Source organism: Phaseolus vulgaris, chromosome 6 (genome assembly GCF_000499845.2).
Source record: "Phaseolus vulgaris cultivar G19833 chromosome 6, P. vulgaris v2.0, whole genome shotgun sequence".
NCBI classification, from domain to species: Eukaryota; Viridiplantae; Streptophyta; class Magnoliopsida; order Fabales; family Fabaceae; genus Phaseolus; species Phaseolus vulgaris.
In genome coordinates this window covers 14,940,513-14,960,898 of record NC_023754.2, presented here as the reverse complement: position 1 = coordinate 14,960,898, position 20,386 = coordinate 14,940,513, and the positions used below count along the sequence as shown (strand labels likewise).

Genomic DNA, 20,386 nt, shown 5'->3' with positions numbered 1-20,386 from the left:
GTTCGGGGTCCGATCGGTATATTATTATTATTAAAGCATGTGATATTATTTTGAGAAAATGATTATTTTTTATTCTTTTTAATTACAAGTTAATAGCTCATGTTTAATTTGATGAGATTAGTGAAGATTTTAATATGATTCTATTAACTTTAATTCGCGTTAAAATTTGACGTTTTTCATATTAAAAGGCATTTAATATTCTATTAACTATGATTTGATTTGAATTGTAGTGTTAACAAATCATATCAAAATTTATATTGTTCTTATTTAATTCAAGCAAAATCGTTTGTCTGAAAAGATACTTATACTAAGTATAAAAAGTTGATTAGTATTATTTGTCACTTGATTTCGTGAACACTGTTAGAAAGAAGTATGAAGTGGCTCATTATTTTGGTTAAATATAAAACTTTAAGTTTGCTATTTAACTATTGAAATAATTAATTTATAATTCTAATAATTATAAAAAGAAGAAGAATAAAGTCTTAACTTATATTGGGTAAAGTGAGTTTTTCTCCTTCAAAGTTTTAGTTTCCTTTAAATAGTAAATTTTAGTCTTTGTTGAGATACTAAAACCACTTCAGTTTTAGAAAATGTAGGAATAAAAAACGTACTAAAATTTTATAGAAAATAAAACTAAAACTTGGAAAAATCTCACCTGTTTTCCTCTTAAACTCCCAAAGAAAATTAGTCTTTATATTATTTTTCATTCAAATTATATACTAAACATCCAATATTTAAATAATAATAATAATACATATTTTTTTTTAAAAAAAATACATAAACTTAAAATTAATGTAAATATAAAATTTTATCTTAAAAAAAGTGTGTGAGCACACAGAGCAATTATATGTATGTTTTTCCTCTGGTTGACGCTACAAAATACGCTTACTACCAAACTATCTGCAAAGTAGATAATATACTCCTTTTACATATTTGATTTCTAGACAACGTGAATAATTTTTGAACTTTAATAATAATTTTTAGAATAATTATAATAATAATTTTTAGAATAATTATTATTAAATAACATTTATTTAATCGAAATTGAGGATAAATATTTAGTTAAATATAGTAAAAGAAGATAGAAGTTGTCCCAGCATGTGGCAACAATAGCTATCAATGAGTTGGATAAAAGTCACTGTTATATCTTAAACAACTTTAACTTATTATCATAACTTGTGTTGTGATGTCTACAAATAACTACTTGCCTCTCTGTCCCAATCCAAAATTTAGGAGTTTAATAATAACACTATACACTCTGCTTTCTTTGAGTCTATGACAAGTATATCAAAAACCATTTATTACAATATATTCAAAAGTCTTTTATTATAATATATTTATTACAATATATTGTACTACCTAAAATACAATAACTCTATCGGTTCTTTTATGTATTGTTACATTGTGTATTGGTGGTATACAGTATCTTTGTTTAGACTCTGGAACAGTCTAGTTCATAGTTGGTCAACGGGTCAGAATTCAAAGAAACTATCAAATTAGCCTATAAATTTATATTTTATTTTAGTTTTTGGCATATATTACAAAATTTTAATATTATTTAATTATTATAGTAATTTTGTTAGTACTAGTTCAGTTACAACTTTAAATAAATTTACTTTTCATATTCAAGTTGGTCTGAATGAATATGTTCAATAAATTAGCTTCTCTACCTTTTCTTGCATCATGGTATCAACGCTTCCCTGTTCTAAGTTTTGGTATTAATGTGAGACATTAAAATCTTGAAAACCTTTTTGTTCTCTTGTTTCAATCACTAATCCTTCCACGGATTCTTTGGACACCTGTTTTCTTCATCCTAATGAAAAATATTGGCCTGATGTCATGATTCTTGCTTTGAAGAATAAAATCTAGTTTATAGATGAAACTCTCTTCAAGTCTAGAAATTATCCATCTTTTGGATCATGCATTGTCCTAGTCAAGTATTAGATTTAATCAAATACACAAAGTTAACAATGGGTGGAATCTACTTTTGAACTCTGAAAGGATCTCAGGGAAAGATATTATCTAGGATATCTGTTCAGAATTGTTAAATTACTTGAAAAGGTTGTTCACTTTCAAACAAGAAAGGTGATTAGATTATGATGTAGAATTTATTGATTTGAATCATCCTTTTATACATCATGAGATGGGAAAGACCAATCTAATTACTAAAATAATAATTACTCTACAAATGATACCTGCCGTTTGGTCATTTCAGAGATTAAAATAATACTATTACTAAGAATTTCATATACTGATCAAAAAAAGTACAACCGGGTCTTGAAAAAATATATACTCTACTCAAGATTATAAACCAGAGATACTTTAGTTGTTCAATCATTCACCTTTTATTCCTAGTTTTATTAGTCTCTGAAAAACAATATGTATCAACTTTATTGGTCCCTTGCCTAATTAGGGGGAAAAATACCATCAACTATATAAAAATAACCAGGACCAATGACAGACATAAGACTAACGTACTGGAGGCCATTCGAATTTTAAGTGGTCCTTCAGAAATTTCTTAAAGCTATCCTCTGTGCTTCCTCTATAGGGTAGAACCTTCAATGCAGAACAGAGAACAAAAACTTTAAATGGATACAATTGCTTAAGAATTTCAGGGTCCCTATCATAATCCTGCCAAGAAAAAATAAAGCTGTGATTCCAGATGCTAACAAATATATGTAACTCAATACATACACTACACGCAATAAAATGTATATGGGAAGTATGTCTACTTACCTTTTCAGTTATTACAACAACTGGTTTGGAACCAAACTTCCCCTCTAGTTCTCTAAGTTTGGCTCTGATTATTTCAATATCCTGGATTAATTGAAATAGTATAAAATAGCATCTTAGTCAATGTCTAACTAAACCACATAAGAAAATTCAAAATAAATTAATAAAATAGAAGTAGACAAGGCTCAATATGATCCTCATGCAGTTATCTCTCAAACCATTGTCGATTTTAACAGCACATCAGCAAAAAAGAACACATAACAGGTTTAAATGTGTTTTCAATTAACATGGTATGCCGTCAGTCAACAAATTATTTCTTCCAAATTCGGGAGAAAAGTGTACCTTGGCATGGAATCTATGATGATCACTGAAATCTATTCGATCAACATAAAGTGCTCCCATCTGCATCAGCATCAAGTTGTCTGCAGTTTAGAGATCAAATAATAAATACAGACAGAAATAAGGAGAAAAGAAAGTGAAAATCCTTAAAATCTATACAACATTACATTTAGATAGCATGGCAAACAAAGAGGTTGGTGTGTGTCAGGTCAGTCATTATGCTTGGAACACCCATTTAACCCTTATTGTCTCTCAATTCCATAGTCGATAATTTTCTAGTATATTTTAGTATTTACTATATGATATATTAAACAGCTGTGACAAGAATCTCACCCACTTAGTTAAGCATTTCATTAACTAGTATTGAGTTATTTTACTTCTAATAGATTTGGACGTTTAGAAATCACACAATTATATGACTTTAGATAAAATGGTAGATAAGTCTTAGGATGTTAAAATGAAACAGTCAATATATTTGTGTCTAGATATAAAATACATTTCATTAAGGAGAAACTACTATGGAGGAATACCTTTTGAATCTGCTTCACAAAAGGCTCTGCAGAACCAATAGCAGAAACACATAATACAGTAGCTTCATGAAGAGCCGTCAATGTTATTTTGGCATTGATAGTTCCCACCTCAAATAAGTACGTCGGATCCATTTTTGTAAAGAAAATTGGAACCGACCTTTTAATCCTTAGGATCATTGATTCAATATCCTTGAGAGCATGCTCAGAAACCTGAGCTACCAAAGTACAATTTTCAGTAATATGACAAGCTTTTAAAACTCGGCCAAACTTAGATGATCATGCAAACAGCAAAACTACACTGATGAAAGAAAAGCTAGCCAAAAAGGTATGCAATTTTTTTCTTGAAAAAAGAACTACAAATATAATTTTATCATACCAGATCTGCATGATGGATTACAACTGCATCTGCTCGCCTAAGTGCAGTCAAAGGTTCCCTTAATGGTCCCCGCGGCATTAGTTGAAGGTTACCCCAAAGAGTTAATCCATTAACCATTACAATATCCAAATCTCGCCACAAGCTCCAATGCTACCTTACATGTAGATAATACGGTTTAGAGCAAATGCCATATCAAGGCAAAGAGTAAAATCTTAATTTGAAGCATTTGTGTCACTAACAGCAAAACAGTAGCTAATGAAATGATAATTAACATAACTATCACAGCAGATCACAAGTGGGGAACAGGGTATGTTCAGGATATAATTAAGAACAAAATCATGAAATAGTAAATTAACAAAGTGACGGAAATAATCAAGTGGGGAGAAGAATTGCATTACCTGCATAGCATCGTCAAGAACTACAACCCCAATTTTTTCTGAATCAAGAGAATCCTGAACCTTCAGTTCACGGTATTGTTTCTCATGCCATGAACTCTTACAAATATCAATGTAGCCATATTTTTTGATAAAATGACTTGCAACAGCAGCTCGATTAGCACCAACACCAAACTTAGTTGGTGTCCCAAGTAAATGCCTCTGAAGCATGTTGACTTCATCCCCGCCACCATAACCCTGACAAACACTGACTGCTTCAGTTTAAACTTATGAAAATCAAGAAACTGGGTCATAAGTCATAACCAAGTGTCATTATTTTACAGGGAAGTAAATCCTACCTAAAGGCATCGCAAAACAATACACACCTCATCCATTGTCACATTTACGTATTAACCAATTATCAGACTAAGTTAATCATTTATGCGCTCATAATCATAGTTATCTAGGCCAGTTCAGACTAGCCAGTTAAACTGGTCTGAGTGGGAAACCAATGATATGATACACATGGTGTAAAGTGGTCGATGGATTGAAAAGGCTACATGCAATTATTTTCTCTCATACCTTTGCTTATCCAGGAGCCTTTTGGATACGTAAGACTTTTGCTTTCATATGAAATTTAGCAGTCATGAATCCTTATAACTAATTTGTTCAATGACCTGACCAGTGACTGGTTTAAAACACTACTTAGACAAACTATTCAACAAACACTTGTAGAAAAAAGAAATTAAATAAGTTTCTCTCTTAAATTAAAATTAATTTAAATATTATTTAATTCGTATAAACTATTTCATTTAGCTTCTTTAAACCTTAACATAGTTAATTTTAACAAACATAAGAAGCTTGAGTGTTTAAGAGAAAGTTTATATGAACATGCCAAAGGGCATGATAAAAAATATTTTCCATAAATACTTTTAGTAGAAAAAGATAAGAAGAAAAAATAAAATCAGTTTTCCCATAAGCTAGAATTAGCTTATGTACAGACTAAATTATAAAAGTTATTTCACATTAGTTTTTGCATTTGTTTTCTATTTATGTAAAAGCTTATGAAAAAACTAATTTCATTTTTCTTTCTTATACAATAAGTGCTTAATAATCAATCAATAAATAACCACTGAGAAAACTAACAATTTATCTAATTAAATTCATCATTTATGCTTTTTCGGCTTATTGTGGGGAAAAAATCACTAGTCTTTAAAAAAATTGAACCAAGAAGAAACCGTAAGAGGTAATAATTTGGGAAATGCAAAAAGAAAAAAGAACAATACCCTGGAAAGAAGGAGAGGTGAAATTCCGCAACGCGAAAAGCAGAGAGCGAGGTACTCCACCATCGGCGTCTTCCCATTGCCTCCCCAGCTCAAATTACCAACGCTGATCATACGAACTGGCAAACTACACACACAAAACAGCAACAACCGAAAAAAAATGGTTAGTTAGTGAAGTTAAGGATTCGTTTGGATAAAAACTAGAAACGCGTTTTTACGAACTGAAATTCCGATGCATGTACCCAAATTCTAAAGCGGTAACCGAAAAAAATGTACCGTTGGACTTGAAAGAAGCGGTGTCGGTAGAGTGAGCGGCGCAGTGAGAGTGCGAGTTTGTAGAGTGTGGAGGCAATGGAAAGGAAAGGGAGCAGAGAGCGGTGAAATGGAGTGAGGTGAGAGAGAGTGTGAGCATAGGCTATTTCATTCACCACTCTTCTCACTTTCTCCATTATTTTTCCTTCTTCTTTTCTTCTTCCACCTTTTTGGCTTCACCATAACCTAACACCCCAACCAATTTTCCCGGTTAAATAATCAAAATCCAAGAATGTTAAAATAATTTATAAAATTCAAAAAATTATAAATAATTAAAACATTAAATGGATGTCAAAAAATATTTTTTATAATTTCAGTTTCTTAACAAATTCATTCAAAATACTTTCTAATAAATATACAAACTCCTACAAAATTTCTATTAAAAACTATTTTTCAAATATCTCTAAAATAAATAAATAAATAGTTGTTTGGAAAATTAAAATATTTTTAATTAAATATGTTGATAATAGTCACACCAAAAAATAGATTAACAGAAAATCAAAATATCACTTTTAATCTAACATCTCAAAATAATGAACATGTGAGTTTTCCTTAATTGCAAATACTCTTCTTCTTAAATATTGTTACTTATATTCGAAGAATTCAAAAAAATTCTAACATAAAATTTATTGGTGTTGTACTTCATAAAATTATGCATATTTACGTTGTTTGGAGAAAAAAAAAAGCAATGTTATTTAAAATTGCAGCATTTAACTAATTAAGATATTGATTAAAAATAAACATTTTAATGAAAGTTAAGTCTATGTTAACTAAATTATCTTAAGAATTAAAAATATACAAAATGTTAAAAGTATAATATCATAATTTTATGATGTTACAAATTAAAATAAAATATAATTATAAATTTTAAACATTTAAAATATAAATAATATTACTAAGTGAACTTGAAGTATAAGTTAACTCCATAAAACCAGCTTAATAAGATGAGGTTTGCATTCATTTATATACAAAATACTCTAATCTCTATGTGGCTTCAAACAACAAGGAACTGAGTCAATTATTCAATCAAATGATATTGAGCATGTTTCACATCTCTTATTGAGAAACAAGCGGGCTATTTCTTTGCAAAATTGTGCTCAATTTCATATGTGCCAATTCCGTCAAGATCTCTTCGTCTCCAACAAATAAAAATTTGAATAAAACATGTCATGTAAATTAGAATTTTCAACCATAACATTAATATATATTAATAATAATAAGTTTGCATGTAAAAAAAAAAAATTATTTATCAATTTGATTGATTTTATCAGTTTGATATTAATTTTGTACTTCATCTATTTTGCATTAATTTTTTAACATTAAAACATGTGGGTCCGGTTCACTTAATCATGATGATGAATTTCTTAAAAGTAAAATATATTGATGATTCTTATTTATCTTATAATTACTTAATTGATTTTTTTTATCGAATGTGAATATATATATATATATATATATATATATATATATATATATATTCAGGGAATGAACATTTTAGTACATTTCTTTATTATCTATAAATTATTTTTTCATGACCTATTTTCAATTTTACAAAGACAAACAATTATTGTACTATTTTTAATATTTATTGTTTTTTTATGTATATTAAACACACAAAAATTAACCAACTAATATTCCATTACAAAATGTCATGTGAAAATTATACACGATAAAAAAAAATCAATGAGACATAGTTTAAATTAAGAAATAAAATAAATTTAAATTTATAAAAATTAAATTTGATTAATACTTATCGGATCAACTAATTTAATTAAAATAATTTTTCAAAATAAAAAACATATACAACATTTTAAAAAAATAAGTTTAAATATTATAAATTTAATTATTTTAAAAAATATATAATTATAATTACATAATAATATATTTGTTTTAAAAATATAAATTTCATTTATATAATAAAACTTGTATAACTATATTATTTTATAACCTTTTATGTTTTCTAACTATTGTATTAAATAGTCTTATTAAATTTATTTATAATTTAATAAGTTAATTTTTAAAAGTTTAATTACATTTAAGTCTCTGATATTTTGGATAATTTTAACTGAGTTTCTATTAAAAAAATTTAGCTTATCTCAGCTTATCTATAACTAAAAATTCTATATTTTTCACTTGAGATTATACAGTTTTTTTTAAACTGGGTAGTATGATTGTTATCTTGTTTCATTTTATTTACATATTATTTTGTGTCAGTATTAAATCACTTAGTTTTATGGTAATCATAATGTGTAACTTTTTTTTTTGTTGGATGAGGATAAAGAAATATTAAAAAAAATTAAAACGAAAACCTAAATATGTGTTTGGAGACTGGAGGACAAACGTGATATTGGAGTTGAGTGTGAAGGTCATGGAGGATCTAAAACTTACAAACAATTTTCTTAACATTTGACCTTAATCTTTATTCTCTCATTGTTGAAAAACTTACAACCAACTTGCTTAGATTTGATTCTACCATCATTTTGTTATTATTGTTTCCTTATTTTGTTGTTATTGTTGAAGGTTATGGAGAATAAAAAATTTACAACCAGTTTGTTTACACATAGTTATTTGTTTTGCAATTTCCTAAACATTTTATTTAAGATTTTGTTTGCTTTCTTTTTTATTTTCTTCTACCTTCATTCAACACGTTTTCGTTTTCAATTCCTTTTCAATTTCATCTAAATAAGTTGTTCCTTATCGTTTTGAATCAAAAAGACACATGTTATTGAATGTTCCATAAATATGTCTCGTTATCCGATAACCTAACTTCATGCAAACTCAAATTCCAATTTCACACTTATTTTGTTATTCATTCTACACTTGTTTCATAGTCTCCAAAAACTCATTGAAATTTTTGTTTGGATTTTTTTTTTTGTCCATTTTCATTTACCTTCATCCAACAACAAATAAAAGTCACTTACTATATTAACGACTACAAGACTATGTTAATTAATATTAACATAAAATAACATAGAAAAGTAAGATCACAAGACAAAATAATAGTCACATCACCTAGTTAACAAAAATAAAAATAAAAAATATAAATTTTTGAATACTCAATAGATAATTTATTTTTTAATAATCATAAACTTAAAACTTAATTAAACCATTTTTATAATCCATAACTATAAACTACAAGTTTATTACTTATTAACTAGTTTATAAACAATGAGTTAGTAAATTATAAACTATTAGACAACTAACCAATTAGTTTTTTTATCAATCATAATCTTTGGTATAAAATATTAAGTTGTCAATCATAATCTTGCATAGAAATGAAAACAAATTTACAAAATTTTAGTATATTATACTTCTTTCTTATTCAATGAGTCTCTTCTATTTTATAAGTTTTAATAAATTTTAATACAAAAATGTGTTAAAAGATGTATTGTTATAGAATACTGATAACACAAAGCTGTAGCCAGCACTCCTCCACAAGATTTTTTTTTATTCTAAAACACTTATATTTTCTTTTCATAATACTTTAAAAATCGTTATTATAAATTAATTAAAATTTTAAAAATACTTTCAAAACTTTATTCTAAAGAATCCCACAAAGCCTAAAGAAAGTAAAAAAAAGACGCGTGGGGTTTACGCGACACAAGAGAGACGACGAAGCTCAGGTGGAAACTTGAAAGACAAAAAAAAGAGCGAAATGTGGAAAATTCGGGCAGCGAGCAAAAGGGCCACCCGGGCAGCGGGCAGCACTAGGCGCCGTTTTCAGAGTTCAGACCCTTAGGACGAAAGAAGGAGCCATCATTTATTATTAGCTACTGCCCCACTCACCCGAGCCTCAGCTTCGCAAGTTCGAAGCTCAGCATCGGACCGAGCCTCCTAAAAGAGTCCAAACCTGTGCCCCTCGAAAACTCCACGGAAAGGGAGAACTAACGAAGCAAGGGAAGAGAGAGAAAAGAACAACGCGTTTCTAGAGAGAGAAAGACGAAGCGAAAAAAAGAACGAACCGATTAGAGAGAGAGAGCAGTGGGTTTCTAGAGAGAAAGAGAGCGAAGGGCGCGCGCGATGGTTCAGATCGCGAGGAGGAAGAAAGGGCGGCCGTCAAAGGCGGATCTGGCGCGCCGTTCCGGTGAATCTCCGGCAGCCGAGTCGCCGTCCGATCTCCGGCGAAGCCACCGGCGCCGGAGCGTGAGGTACAACATCATCGACTACGACGGAGACTACCTCGACGACGAGGAGGACGAGAGGAGGCGCGAGAAGAAGAAGCTCAAGCTCATGGCGAAGCTGAACCAGGATGGCGAAGAAGAGCGTGAAGAAGAAAACGACACGACGCGGAGCGGTACTTGCGCTGATGCACCGGCGGAAGAATACGAAGAAGACGAAAACGAGCAAGAGGAAGAGCACGAACACGAGCAAGAGGAAGAGCAGGAAGAAGACGAAGACTGTGTGGTAATGCATTAGTTTGAAATTGCGGTTGCGGTTTTGTTGCGATCTTTGATGTTACTGGAAATTGCGGATAAATGCGGCCCCGAATACATTGTCAACGCTAACAATCTTGACGTTTCAGCAGAATTTGTGTGTTAGTGTCACTGAAATTCCTCTTCGGTGTAATAACCGATTGGTTTTGGGAATTTCACTCAATTTTCTCTCTCTAGATTTCTCTCTGTCCGTGTTGGGATCTAGAGAGAGATTAACTAACAAGTCAACTGTCAAACTAAAACACAGAATCTGATCTCTCTCTGTGTGTATATATATACACTCTCTTTCTCTCTCCATAGGCTCTCTCTCTCTATAGATATATATATAGCTGTCTCTGTCTGTATTGTTTATGTCTCTGTCGCACTCTCTATTATAAATATAAGTGATGAGTGAAGTATTTAGCCTTTGGACGCTATTAATTGTGTGCGTGTGTGTTTCTAATGATGACAGGTAAAGGGCAGAAAAGTAGAATCGAAAGGGCTCCACTCTATTTCTGTTTCAGGTTCGTGTGATTTTAATTGGGGTACTTGCTGTGGTTGTGGGTGTGGTTTTTTAGTTTTTATATATATGGATAATTGAAAAGGGAAAAAGTGATGACTGCTCAAAGGGTACCAGTGGTTTTGTTTCTGCATCGTCCTTTGTGAGTTTTCATCAATTTGCCCTTTTTTTTGTTTTTATTTTATTTTACTGTTAGGAACTCCGGTGATTCTTCAATCTGGGATTCCGTTGCCTGATAAGAGAACTCTGGAATTGATCCTTGACAAGCTTCAGAAGTATGTGTTTTCTTTTCCCATTTCTCAGGGTTTGGGGGTTTACCGTGATGAGTGATTTCTAGAGGGTGCATGTTTTTGGGTACTATTTTTGTTTTCTGACTATTGCGGGGATCTGGACGATGGCAGGAAGGACACTTATGGTGTGTTTGCGGAGCCTGTTGATCCAGAAGAGGTTTGTCAAATTTTCCTCCTCTGAGTTGGTAATCTTGCTTTTCGAAAACACCCCTAACTCGGAAGTTCAAATTCTGTTTTAACTCGCAGCTTCCTGATTATCATGATGTGATAGACCATCCTATGGACTTTGCCACTGTGAGGAAGAAGTTGGCAGCTGAATCTTATACTACCTTAGAACAATTTGAGGTGTGCAAACTTGTTTCAGCTGCTCATAATTGGAGGTGTTTGCTGTTTTGTATTGAGTTTTTAATTGTTTGGTACTGTAGATTTAGATGCTTGGACTTGAGAGCCGAGACTCAATTTTAGGCATAACATAACCTGCTCTGTCTTTTCTTTAATGAATTCAGCAATGATGACTCTTGTCAATGATATTATCAGTAAAAAAACTTGGGTTGTTAGCTAGAGTCTGCCAGATGTAGCTAGTGCTTAGCATGTAAAGAAAACGTTCGGAATGATTAGTTTCTTGACTCAATCAGCATAATATTGTCAATTTTGAACTGGTCTTTCTGTAGTAACAGTGTTACTTACGGATGGTTATTGCATCATTTTATTAGGCAACTATGTGCTGCATATTTTATTTTCTTATTGGTTGATGCATCATCCCATTTTATTGTATTGTTAACTGAAGTCTGTCAGGATTTGTTAATACATTCTGAAAATGGCATGATGCTAAACAGTTGTTGCTTGTGTGCTTTTGATGGGTTTTTATGGGTGATGATTGTAGGAGTATAATATGAATGGGATCGGATGAGATTTATTGTTTATTTGATTGTGTTTTATACCCATGAGAAACATATCTTTCAACCTGCTAATTAAAGGATCTAACCACAAAGAAGGTGGGAAATCTTTTTTATTTCGTACCTGTTTGATTGGCAATGAATTGTGATAGTCTAACTCTAACCCCACTTTGACTTGGTGTGAATATTATAGTTTAACTCTTAAGGATGTGGAACTTCAAAACATATCATCCTCATCATTTATTTTGATTTTGATCATGCTTAAACTATCTTATGAGCACAAGTTTCTGTTCCTTCCTAGACCTTATCTTGACAAAAGGGTAGTTTAAAATTGTCAATGACATCATCTTTGTCTAATTATTGATTTCTTTGTCTATTGCCTTCATTTATCTTTTGTCAGAAGTATAAAAAGTAAATGATATTTGGCACTTGGTTTCTGTTTCTGGCTTCCTGTTCTTCATGGGTATTTCTCAGATGGCAAATGCTAATCCCTGGAAGGATGTGGTACATTAGATGTTGGGTTGGGAAACTTGATTTTCTAAGAAAACTGAGGCAGTATCTGTGGTATACATACATCAATCTTATTTTTAGTTAGAAACTGTAGTTGAAGATTTCTGAGGTAATGGTTCTTGCTTCACGAAGTTCTGTAACCTATTCTGGGAAGGAGAAATTGTTTTCTTAAAATTGTTTATCCCTGATAACCTAGTGTGGCTTTTCTTTGTAATGACAATTTGTAGATGCAGAGGCGGGTAAGGGCCATGGTCCCCTCCCAAATTTATTCCAGTGCATTTAAATACTATAAAAATCATTTATGGCCTCCCAAAATTTAAAAATGATTTACGGAAATTGCCATATTTGTTGACAGCTAGGAGAGAAGTGTAAGAATGATAGGTGTTATGTGTGAGTGTGTGATTGTAATGTATTTACTTATTTGTAAAAAGTATTACATACGCACATGTGTGTGTGTAAAATATGAAACTTTGTATATTTTATGCATGTGAAAATTTATTTTTTTTAAATTATATTTTTTTGGTTCTTGGATCCCATCTAATAAAATTTGGCTCTGGCTCTGCCTAGATGTTTTTTAAACAATTCAAGAAACGCTAGAATGAACCTTTTTGCAAATAGATCCCTCTATTACATAAAAGTCCAAAATATTTTTCTGTCTAGTATTTTCTTAACTGTTCATTAATTTTTTTATCTTCTTAATCGAGTAAAAATTGGAAGTCAAGATTTTACTCTAATTACACTGACTTGTGAATGGAATCGTTGAATGCAGAGTGATATATTGTTAATTTGCTCAAACGCAATGCAATACAATGCAGCAGAGACTATATACCACAAACAGGTATACAGTTTGATGCTTCGCTGTGTTCCCCTCTCAACAAGTTCTACGTCAGTAATTGTTTTATTTTGCTTACTGTGTGACTCCTATATTTGTCACAGGCACGATCAATACAAGAACTTGGACGGAAGAAGTTTGAGAAATTAAGGATTGGCTTTGAACGATCTCAGATGGAGCAGAAATCAGAACAAAAAGCAGGATCTAATTATTTGGTTAAGAAGCAACCAAAGAAGCCTCTAGTACGTGCCTCACAGGAACCTGGTGGTTCTGATTTCTCTTCAGGAGCAACTCTTGCTACTAATGCAGATATACAGCCAACTTCCCATCCGATGCAAGGGGGTAGATGTGAGAGGCCTGGCAATATTGATGGTATTTTGGAGGCAAATGCTTTCTGGATTGATGCAAATCAAGAGAAAGCTGAAGACTTTTTATCAGGTATCTCAGTAATGAGATCATGCTATTATCTTTATCCCGTTACATTTGTCTTCATTATTCCTAAACATACATGTAAAGGAGGACTCTTGCGTAAAAAATGTAGTTACTGATTTTGATTGTGTTGCTTTATTCTTTCAGGGAAAGGCCTTCACTCTAATAAGTGGGGAAGGAAGTCTGTTGTGCTTGACGAAAGTCGGCGTGCATCTTATAACATATCCAGTCAACCAATTGGTCGTTCAGAATCGATTTTTATGACTTTTGACAGTGAAATGAAGCAGCTGGTTGCTGTATGTATCACGAGCAATGAATTTTTTTTCTTGAATAGTTAGTTTTCTTTTACTCATAGTTAAATCATAAAATGTTACAATTTGTAATTTTCGGATACAGGTTGGACTTCATGCAGAATATTCCTATGCTAGAAGTTTGGCTCGTTTTAGTGCATCTCTAGGACCCATTGCTTGGAAAATTGCTTCCCACAGGATTGAGCAGGCACTGCCACCTGGCTTTAAATATGGTCGTGGTTGGGTTGGAGAGTACGAACAGCTTCCAACCCCAATATTAATGGTTAATAATCAGGTCCAAAAAGCAACTAGTTTGGTCATGAAGTTGCATTCTACTATTGAATTAACAAAGGCTGACAAAAATTGTAAGAATGTGGAACCCAGCATTGAACATCCTGTACATGGACAGAGGCTTGAAGGAAAATATCCTTTGATGCCTGATTCCGAAGGAAAACCTTTCTTTGGTTCTGCTGGAGTAAGGCTCTGTGCTCCTGCCAACATCCTAAATCAGGAGCAGAACAAACAATCCAGGAAAATAGGCAAACCTGAAGATAAGGGTTTGAAACAAGACGGGTTGAATTCTTTATCCTCAAGTAAGCAGAATAATAAAGGTCTGGGTGCGAAGCTTACTAGTAACACTCCTGCAGCAGAGTCCAAGCCCACAGAGATGGTGACAGGGAACGTGTTCAAGCAGCCAGATGTTAGTGGAGAGTTGCCTAATGGAAAAGTGAAAAATACAAGTTTAAACAGACAGGTCACTGGTCCATCACCCGAAAGTACATCAAACCAATCAAGCAGGGCAGGTCCTGTTGTCCATGGGAAGGAGCTAGGTGTTTGTGACCCTGTTCAGTTGATGGGAATGTTTGCAGAAATGGCTCAAAAGCAACACAATTCCAATCATTTGCTTGTTGATACTCCACCAGTGACACTATCGAGTCCATCTGGACAGAGAGATGATTTAGGCAATGCTTCCGCAGCAGCTGCCCGTGCATGGATGTCTGTTGGGGCTGGAGGGTTCAGACAAGGTCCGGATAATTCTAGTTCACCCAAAAATCAGATATCTGCAGATTCTTTGTACAACTCAACAAGAGAGTTCCATCAGCATATTTCAAGAATTCGAGGGGAGTTTCCCTCTGCTGGAATGCCTTTCCAACCATTTCAAGCACTTGCTCCTCAATCTAGTCACACTGGCACTGTTTCACAGTTTCCCAACCGGCCTATGGTTTTCCCTCTGTTGGCATCTGCTGACCAATCTAGATTTCAGATACAGTCCCCTTGGCGAGGACTAAGTCCTCGTAGCCAGTCAAGGCAGAAACAGGAAACCTTTCCACCTGACCTGAATATTGGTTTCCAACCTCCAGGGTCACCTGCAAAACAATCTTCTGGTGTCCTTGTTGACTCACAGCAACCGGACCTGGCTTTGCAACTATGATAAGGCATTTCTGTCTTGGTATGGATGTTTCCAATTGGATTGAACTGGTCAAGGAATTTTCATTGCAGCTTCTGTCACGGATGTTGAATTTGATCCTTAAAAGGCTTGCATAATAGATGTGAAAATGCCAAACTCTACCCGGATTGGATTTAGCACAGGTTAGCCCCGGTTCAAAATAATTTTGACAGTGCAGGAGACTGGATTTAACAGAAATAACTCAACGACTTACTATCATCATTTCCAGATGAGGATTGCCAATTCCATGCAACACGTCTCCGTTAACCTAGGGTTGAAGCTGTAGAAAAAAAGTCTGCATGTTCAGTGATTGTATCGGTTGCAGGCAAAATATATTCCTGATACCTTGTATGTATATTGTTTACAATTTGATTGCCTGGATATTTAAATCCGTTTGTTGGATGACTACTCATGTATCTGAATTCGTGGTAGGGCATCACTTCTTAATTATGCTATTATTTTGTACATGAGATTTACATGTTACTAATGGAAAACGATTGCTTGTGTCTTTTTCTTTGCATGTCAACTCTACTTAGCCCCTTTGCAAAGACTTGTTCTCCTTGTCAAGGTATTCGTTGAGAGTTTAACAAATTGAGCCGATTTAATTTTCCATATGGCACCCATAAAGTTTTGTTCTCTTTGAAACGCTAGTCAATTATTCTTATCTATACCTGTCTTAATCACCTGTACACAAAATGAATATGTAGGAGTGGAAAGGGAAATTGCACTTTACTGATTCGAGAATGGAATTAGTCAATTTCTCATCTCCCTTAACTCAGGCTGAGTATGACACGCCGAAGCAATTATTAGTTAAATGAAACCAAACAGCAACAATCTACATGGTGGTTTCAAGGTACAATGGCAGCTACCAACAACAAATTTGGACAATCTCTGTAGTAACTGTTTCAAAACAGAATCACAAAAAAATCCGTTGTGTAGTTAATTCTGACATAGGAAAACAGAAGTAGTTAATTCTTGTTCTGATTTTAGAGAACAATGAGAAGTAGTTTTTTTGTATCCTCTACAATCGTCTATCAGAAGTTGAGTGAGTGGCACTGTGAGTGTGGGCAACATGTGTGGTTTATACTCTGTAAGGGAAGTGAGTTCGGGAGTGTGAGTACATACCAGTTACGCCATTACAATTGGTATCAACCTGGTTGGAACGTGTGGGAAAAATGGTAACTAACAAGGAGCTGGAAACTCGTTTGAAATCTTTGGAGACTACATTCCAAGATGTGCAGTGCAACAAGCCAAAAAAAAGTCATTGGAGTCCATGCAGGAGATGCTTGAGAATGTTGTTTCTTCTATTGCAACATTTAATGGAGACAAGGCTATGTTGAGTAATGATGAACCTATTTAGGTTGCAGCTGATGCGACTTTGTCTGTTCTTGATCTTGCATATAATACAATTTCCTTGTTTGATGGCACTAATTTTCATGAATGGAAGGCTAAGGCTGAAAATTCTTTGAATTAGAATCGACTCCAGAGGTTCAAAGAGAAAAATTGTTACTGCTATTCATGGATGGAAAAGCTTTCTCCTGGCAACGACATTACACTCATCAAACTGATTTCAAGAATAAATTTTGGGAACAAATTCTCCAGGATGTGGCATGCCGATTTGGTGATAGTGTGTGAAGATCCGATAGTGGAGTTATCTGCTATACAGAGGACAATGTTTGGACAATGTTTGATTCAAGTATTGGGAGATTTTCACTTTATTTTAGTTCTTTTTAATTTTGGTGTTTAATATTCTGTTTAGTTTGCTGCTTTGATTCTAGTGTATTGTTTTAGACTTCATTTTGCTTTTACTGTTTTCGTTTGATTTGTTTTGTTTTTAATTTCTTTTATCATTTTAATATTGTTTTGAAACTGTTTTACTATAGTAGGCTCTCTAGTTTGTTTTGTTTCTTGTAAGATAGACAATACATGTCTTAAAGGCCTTTTTGTTAAAAACAATTGTTTGGATATTTTTTTTTAGTATTTTTGTCTTGTAAAAAACTCTTTGTTTTGAGTCTTGTTGTTCTAGGCTGTCTAATTTTGGTAGATTAGACTGTGACATTCTAGAAGGTCTTCGTTTTTGTCTAGTTAACATGTCTTTTCATGTAGATTTTTTTTAGAATAGAACTTTTCTTTGTTTTTATTATAGATATGTTGTTTTACTTTGTATTTTTTACTTTTTTAAAAGAATCATTTTCATTATATGTTTTCATTAGATGCTCACCATTTTTTGTGTTTGAATGAGTTTGTTTTAAACTGCTTTTGAGTTCTTCTTTCACGTGAATAGTTCTGTTTTAATTAGTTCTTATATAGAGTCCATTGATTGAAATATTTGTGAGATTTGAACTTATGTTCTTTTTGTGAGATTTACTTATGTTATAAATGTTTCAGAACTTGTATTATTTTTTTAAAAATTGTTTGATTTTTATGTACTATTGAGATGATTTAGGCCATTTTTAATTTTCAGTCACTTAGTCAAATTGCCTTACTTTGTATCAAATTTTACCTTCTACATCCTTGTCTTATAACTTTTTTTTTATAACTTACTTGGTATTACCTTTTATGTATTATTATAAAGAGACAACTTGTATTAATTTATAACTCTATTTTTTCCCTAAAATTTTAATTAATCATATGTTTATATTGGACAGGTTGTAATGTATATTGTTATAAATTCTCTAATTTTATAATTTTTAAAAGAAAAAAAAAGTATCTGATTGGAATGTGATTATGGTTTGGTTTGTGCTGTGTTTACTGTTAGGACAAATGTTTCTTAGATGCTTCATAATCGCTGAAATACTTGTCTTAATTGCTGATACGTTGGTTAATTTATGATTTATTCATAAAAAATCTTTTCATTGGTATAATAGGCTTCCATATAGTTTTTTCTTAAAATTCTTTATGAATAAGTATAGTCTATCTATGTATCATTTTTGTTAACATGAGTTTTGATCTAGTCCTCCATATTTTTGTATTTTTTTTTTTTAATAATATTTGTTTTCATGTGTTGACAAATGATTGTTATTATAGAGTGATGCAAAGCTTTTATTTAAAAAAAAAAAGAAAAAGTGATGGATTAATATAAACTTGTCTTTTAAGTTTTGTTTTTTTTTATAAATATTATATTAGGCAATGTAAATGAGCTTTCGGAAAAACCAAAATAACAATTTAAAGGTAAAACAATTTTCTTTCTAAAAATATACATCACGCACTCATTTTTAGAATAGTTTTATGAATTTTTCCACTCTACATCGTATTTTGGTGCTGATGCAAAATGTTGGGAAAATTGATGCCTTTGTTTCTTTAAAACAAATGCAAAACATGGTTTTTCATGTTGAGCCTATCCAGTGAGTGATTGTATTGGGTATCGTGTCACCCGCTATCAGATCGTTATCGGACCATCCATAATATATAGTCTCACGCACGAGTTGACAGTCTCGACGTGAGGGACTAAAGATTAAAGTCTTTCATTGTATATAACTGGGTGCAAACCTTAATCTCATGAGTTGGTTTTATGGGGTTGAGTTAAGTTTAAAGTCTACTTTCTAATAATTCATAGTTATATAATATATAAATTCATATTTATATTTATAAATAGAAGGAGAAATATGAATAAATCAAAAGACATTACTCATAAATTCATGTCTAATATTTTTAAAATTTGCATTATTTTTAATCATAATTTTTATTATTAATACATATCATACACCACAACAACAATCACTTCTCTTCTCTTGCTTCCAAATCTCTTCACTTTTGACTACCCCTTCAAGTTCCTCTACACACATTCTCTTGAACTTGAGACCCTCCACCACCCACTTGCCACCCCTTTTCACAACACAGCCGCCGTTTTGGGAGACCCTTCTGATAGGAAAGAAACAGTGCATTGAGAACACGGGAGGAGAAAGGGCAGTAAGAAAAAGAAGAGTGCCGAGAAAGAGAAATGCGACAGAAAAGGAGAAGAAGAAAGAGAATTGGGAGAGTATTTGGAGGCTTTTGATTCTCTGTTGGCTCAAGTGGCTGTTTCTGAATCTATGGCTTTAAGTTTTTTTTTTCTGAATTGGAGAAACCTGTCCGCATTCATAAGCCTCAATCTCTGCAAAAAGTGGTGCATTTGGCTAGACTTCAATTGGATATTTTAAAAGGTTTAGAGAAGAAATTGCATGACAGTAGAGTGATTAGTGATCAATTTTGATACTAAAACCAGATATGCAAGAACAGGGTCAACCTCATCTAATTCTTCCAGAACGCCTACTATTACCATTTGAATCAAAATCAATCTTCCCCATCCATGTCTTTTTCAGTTAATGCAGATTCTAAAGGTCGCAATTCATTTTTTATATCTCACAAGGAAGTTAGTGAGAGTAATGCTAAAGGGTTATGTAGATTTTGTGGTGAGAGATGGGATAAAAATCGTCTCATGTAATGTAAAGTTTGGGGTAAGCTGAATGCTATTATAAATAGCGATACCATATTAATAAATGAATTTTAAGCCCTAACTCAATTCCATAAAACCGGCTCCTGATGTTCCTGATGTTGAGGTTTGCACTTACTTATATACAATGAATTGTTCTCGTCTCTAGGAGACGTGGGATCTCCAACACACCCTCACGCCGAGAGTGACAGCAGCTCGTGCGTGGGATAACATATTATGGGTGGTGGCATGATAAACCCAACAAATACACAGCTAAAAAAGAAATTGAGACTGAAATAGGTCAAGACACAGATTGTGAAACTGATCAAGCTCTTATTAATAGTAGCATTGCTTTGATTCAGGAAGCAGATGTTTGAATTTCATTTAATGCTTTGCAGGGGA

General features: G+C 32.6%; 2 protein-coding genes across 2 annotated transcripts; one reads left to right on the top strand and one right to left on the bottom strand.

The window, feature by feature from the left end:
- Positions 1-2,214: 2,214 nt before the first annotated feature.
- Positions 2,215-6,148, bottom strand: LOC137831243 (probable tetraacyldisaccharide 4'-kinase, mitochondrial). The gene is made up of 8 exons (XM_068638839.1): positions 5,912-6,148; positions 5,639-5,762; positions 4,377-4,610; positions 3,979-4,128; positions 3,603-3,812; positions 3,076-3,135; positions 2,737-2,817; positions 2,215-2,631 (listed from the first exon to the last, which is right to left on the bottom strand). Exons 1-8 carry the CDS (start codon positions 6,082-6,084, stop codon positions 2,470-2,472), a joined length of 1,194 nt encoding a protein of 397 aa, XP_068494940.1. The 5' UTR covers positions 6,085-6,148; the 3' UTR covers positions 2,215-2,469.
- Positions 6,149-9,615: 3,467 nt separating this feature from the next.
- Positions 9,616-16,081, top strand: LOC137831241 (uncharacterized). Its single transcript, XM_068638838.1, has 9 exons — positions 9,616-10,351; positions 10,832-10,883; positions 11,076-11,154; positions 11,281-11,326; positions 11,416-11,514; positions 13,345-13,413; positions 13,512-13,845; positions 13,984-14,132; positions 14,233-16,081. Exons 1-9 carry the CDS (start codon positions 9,968-9,970, stop codon positions 15,556-15,558), a joined length of 2,538 nt encoding a protein of 845 aa, XP_068494939.1. The 5' UTR covers positions 9,616-9,967; the 3' UTR covers positions 15,559-16,081.
- The last annotated feature ends 4,305 nt before the right edge of the window (positions 16,082-20,386 follow it).

Coding starts and splice junctions, on each gene's coding strand:
- LOC137831243 (XM_068638839.1), bottom strand. CDS start 6,084: ATGGAGAAAGTGAGAAGAGTGGTGAATGAAATAGCCTATGCTCACACT. Junction 2,818..3,075: donor ATCATAGATTCCATGCCAAG/GTACACTTTTCT, acceptor CAATTAATCCAG/GATATTGAAATAATCAGAGC. Junction 2,632..2,736: donor TTGTTGTAATAACTGAAAAG/GTAAGTAGACAT, acceptor TTTTCTTGGCAG/GATTATGATAGGGACCCTGA.
- LOC137831241 (XM_068638838.1), top strand. CDS start 9,968: ATGGTTCAGATCGCGAGGAGGAAGAAAGGGCGGCCGTCAAAGGCGGAT. Junction 11,155..11,280: donor ATCCTTGACAAGCTTCAGAA/GTATGTGTTTTC, acceptor GGACGATGGCAG/GAAGGACACTTATGGTGTGT. Junction 11,515..13,344: donor CTACCTTAGAACAATTTGAG/GTGTGCAAACTT, acceptor CGTTGAATGCAG/AGTGATATATTGTTAATTTG.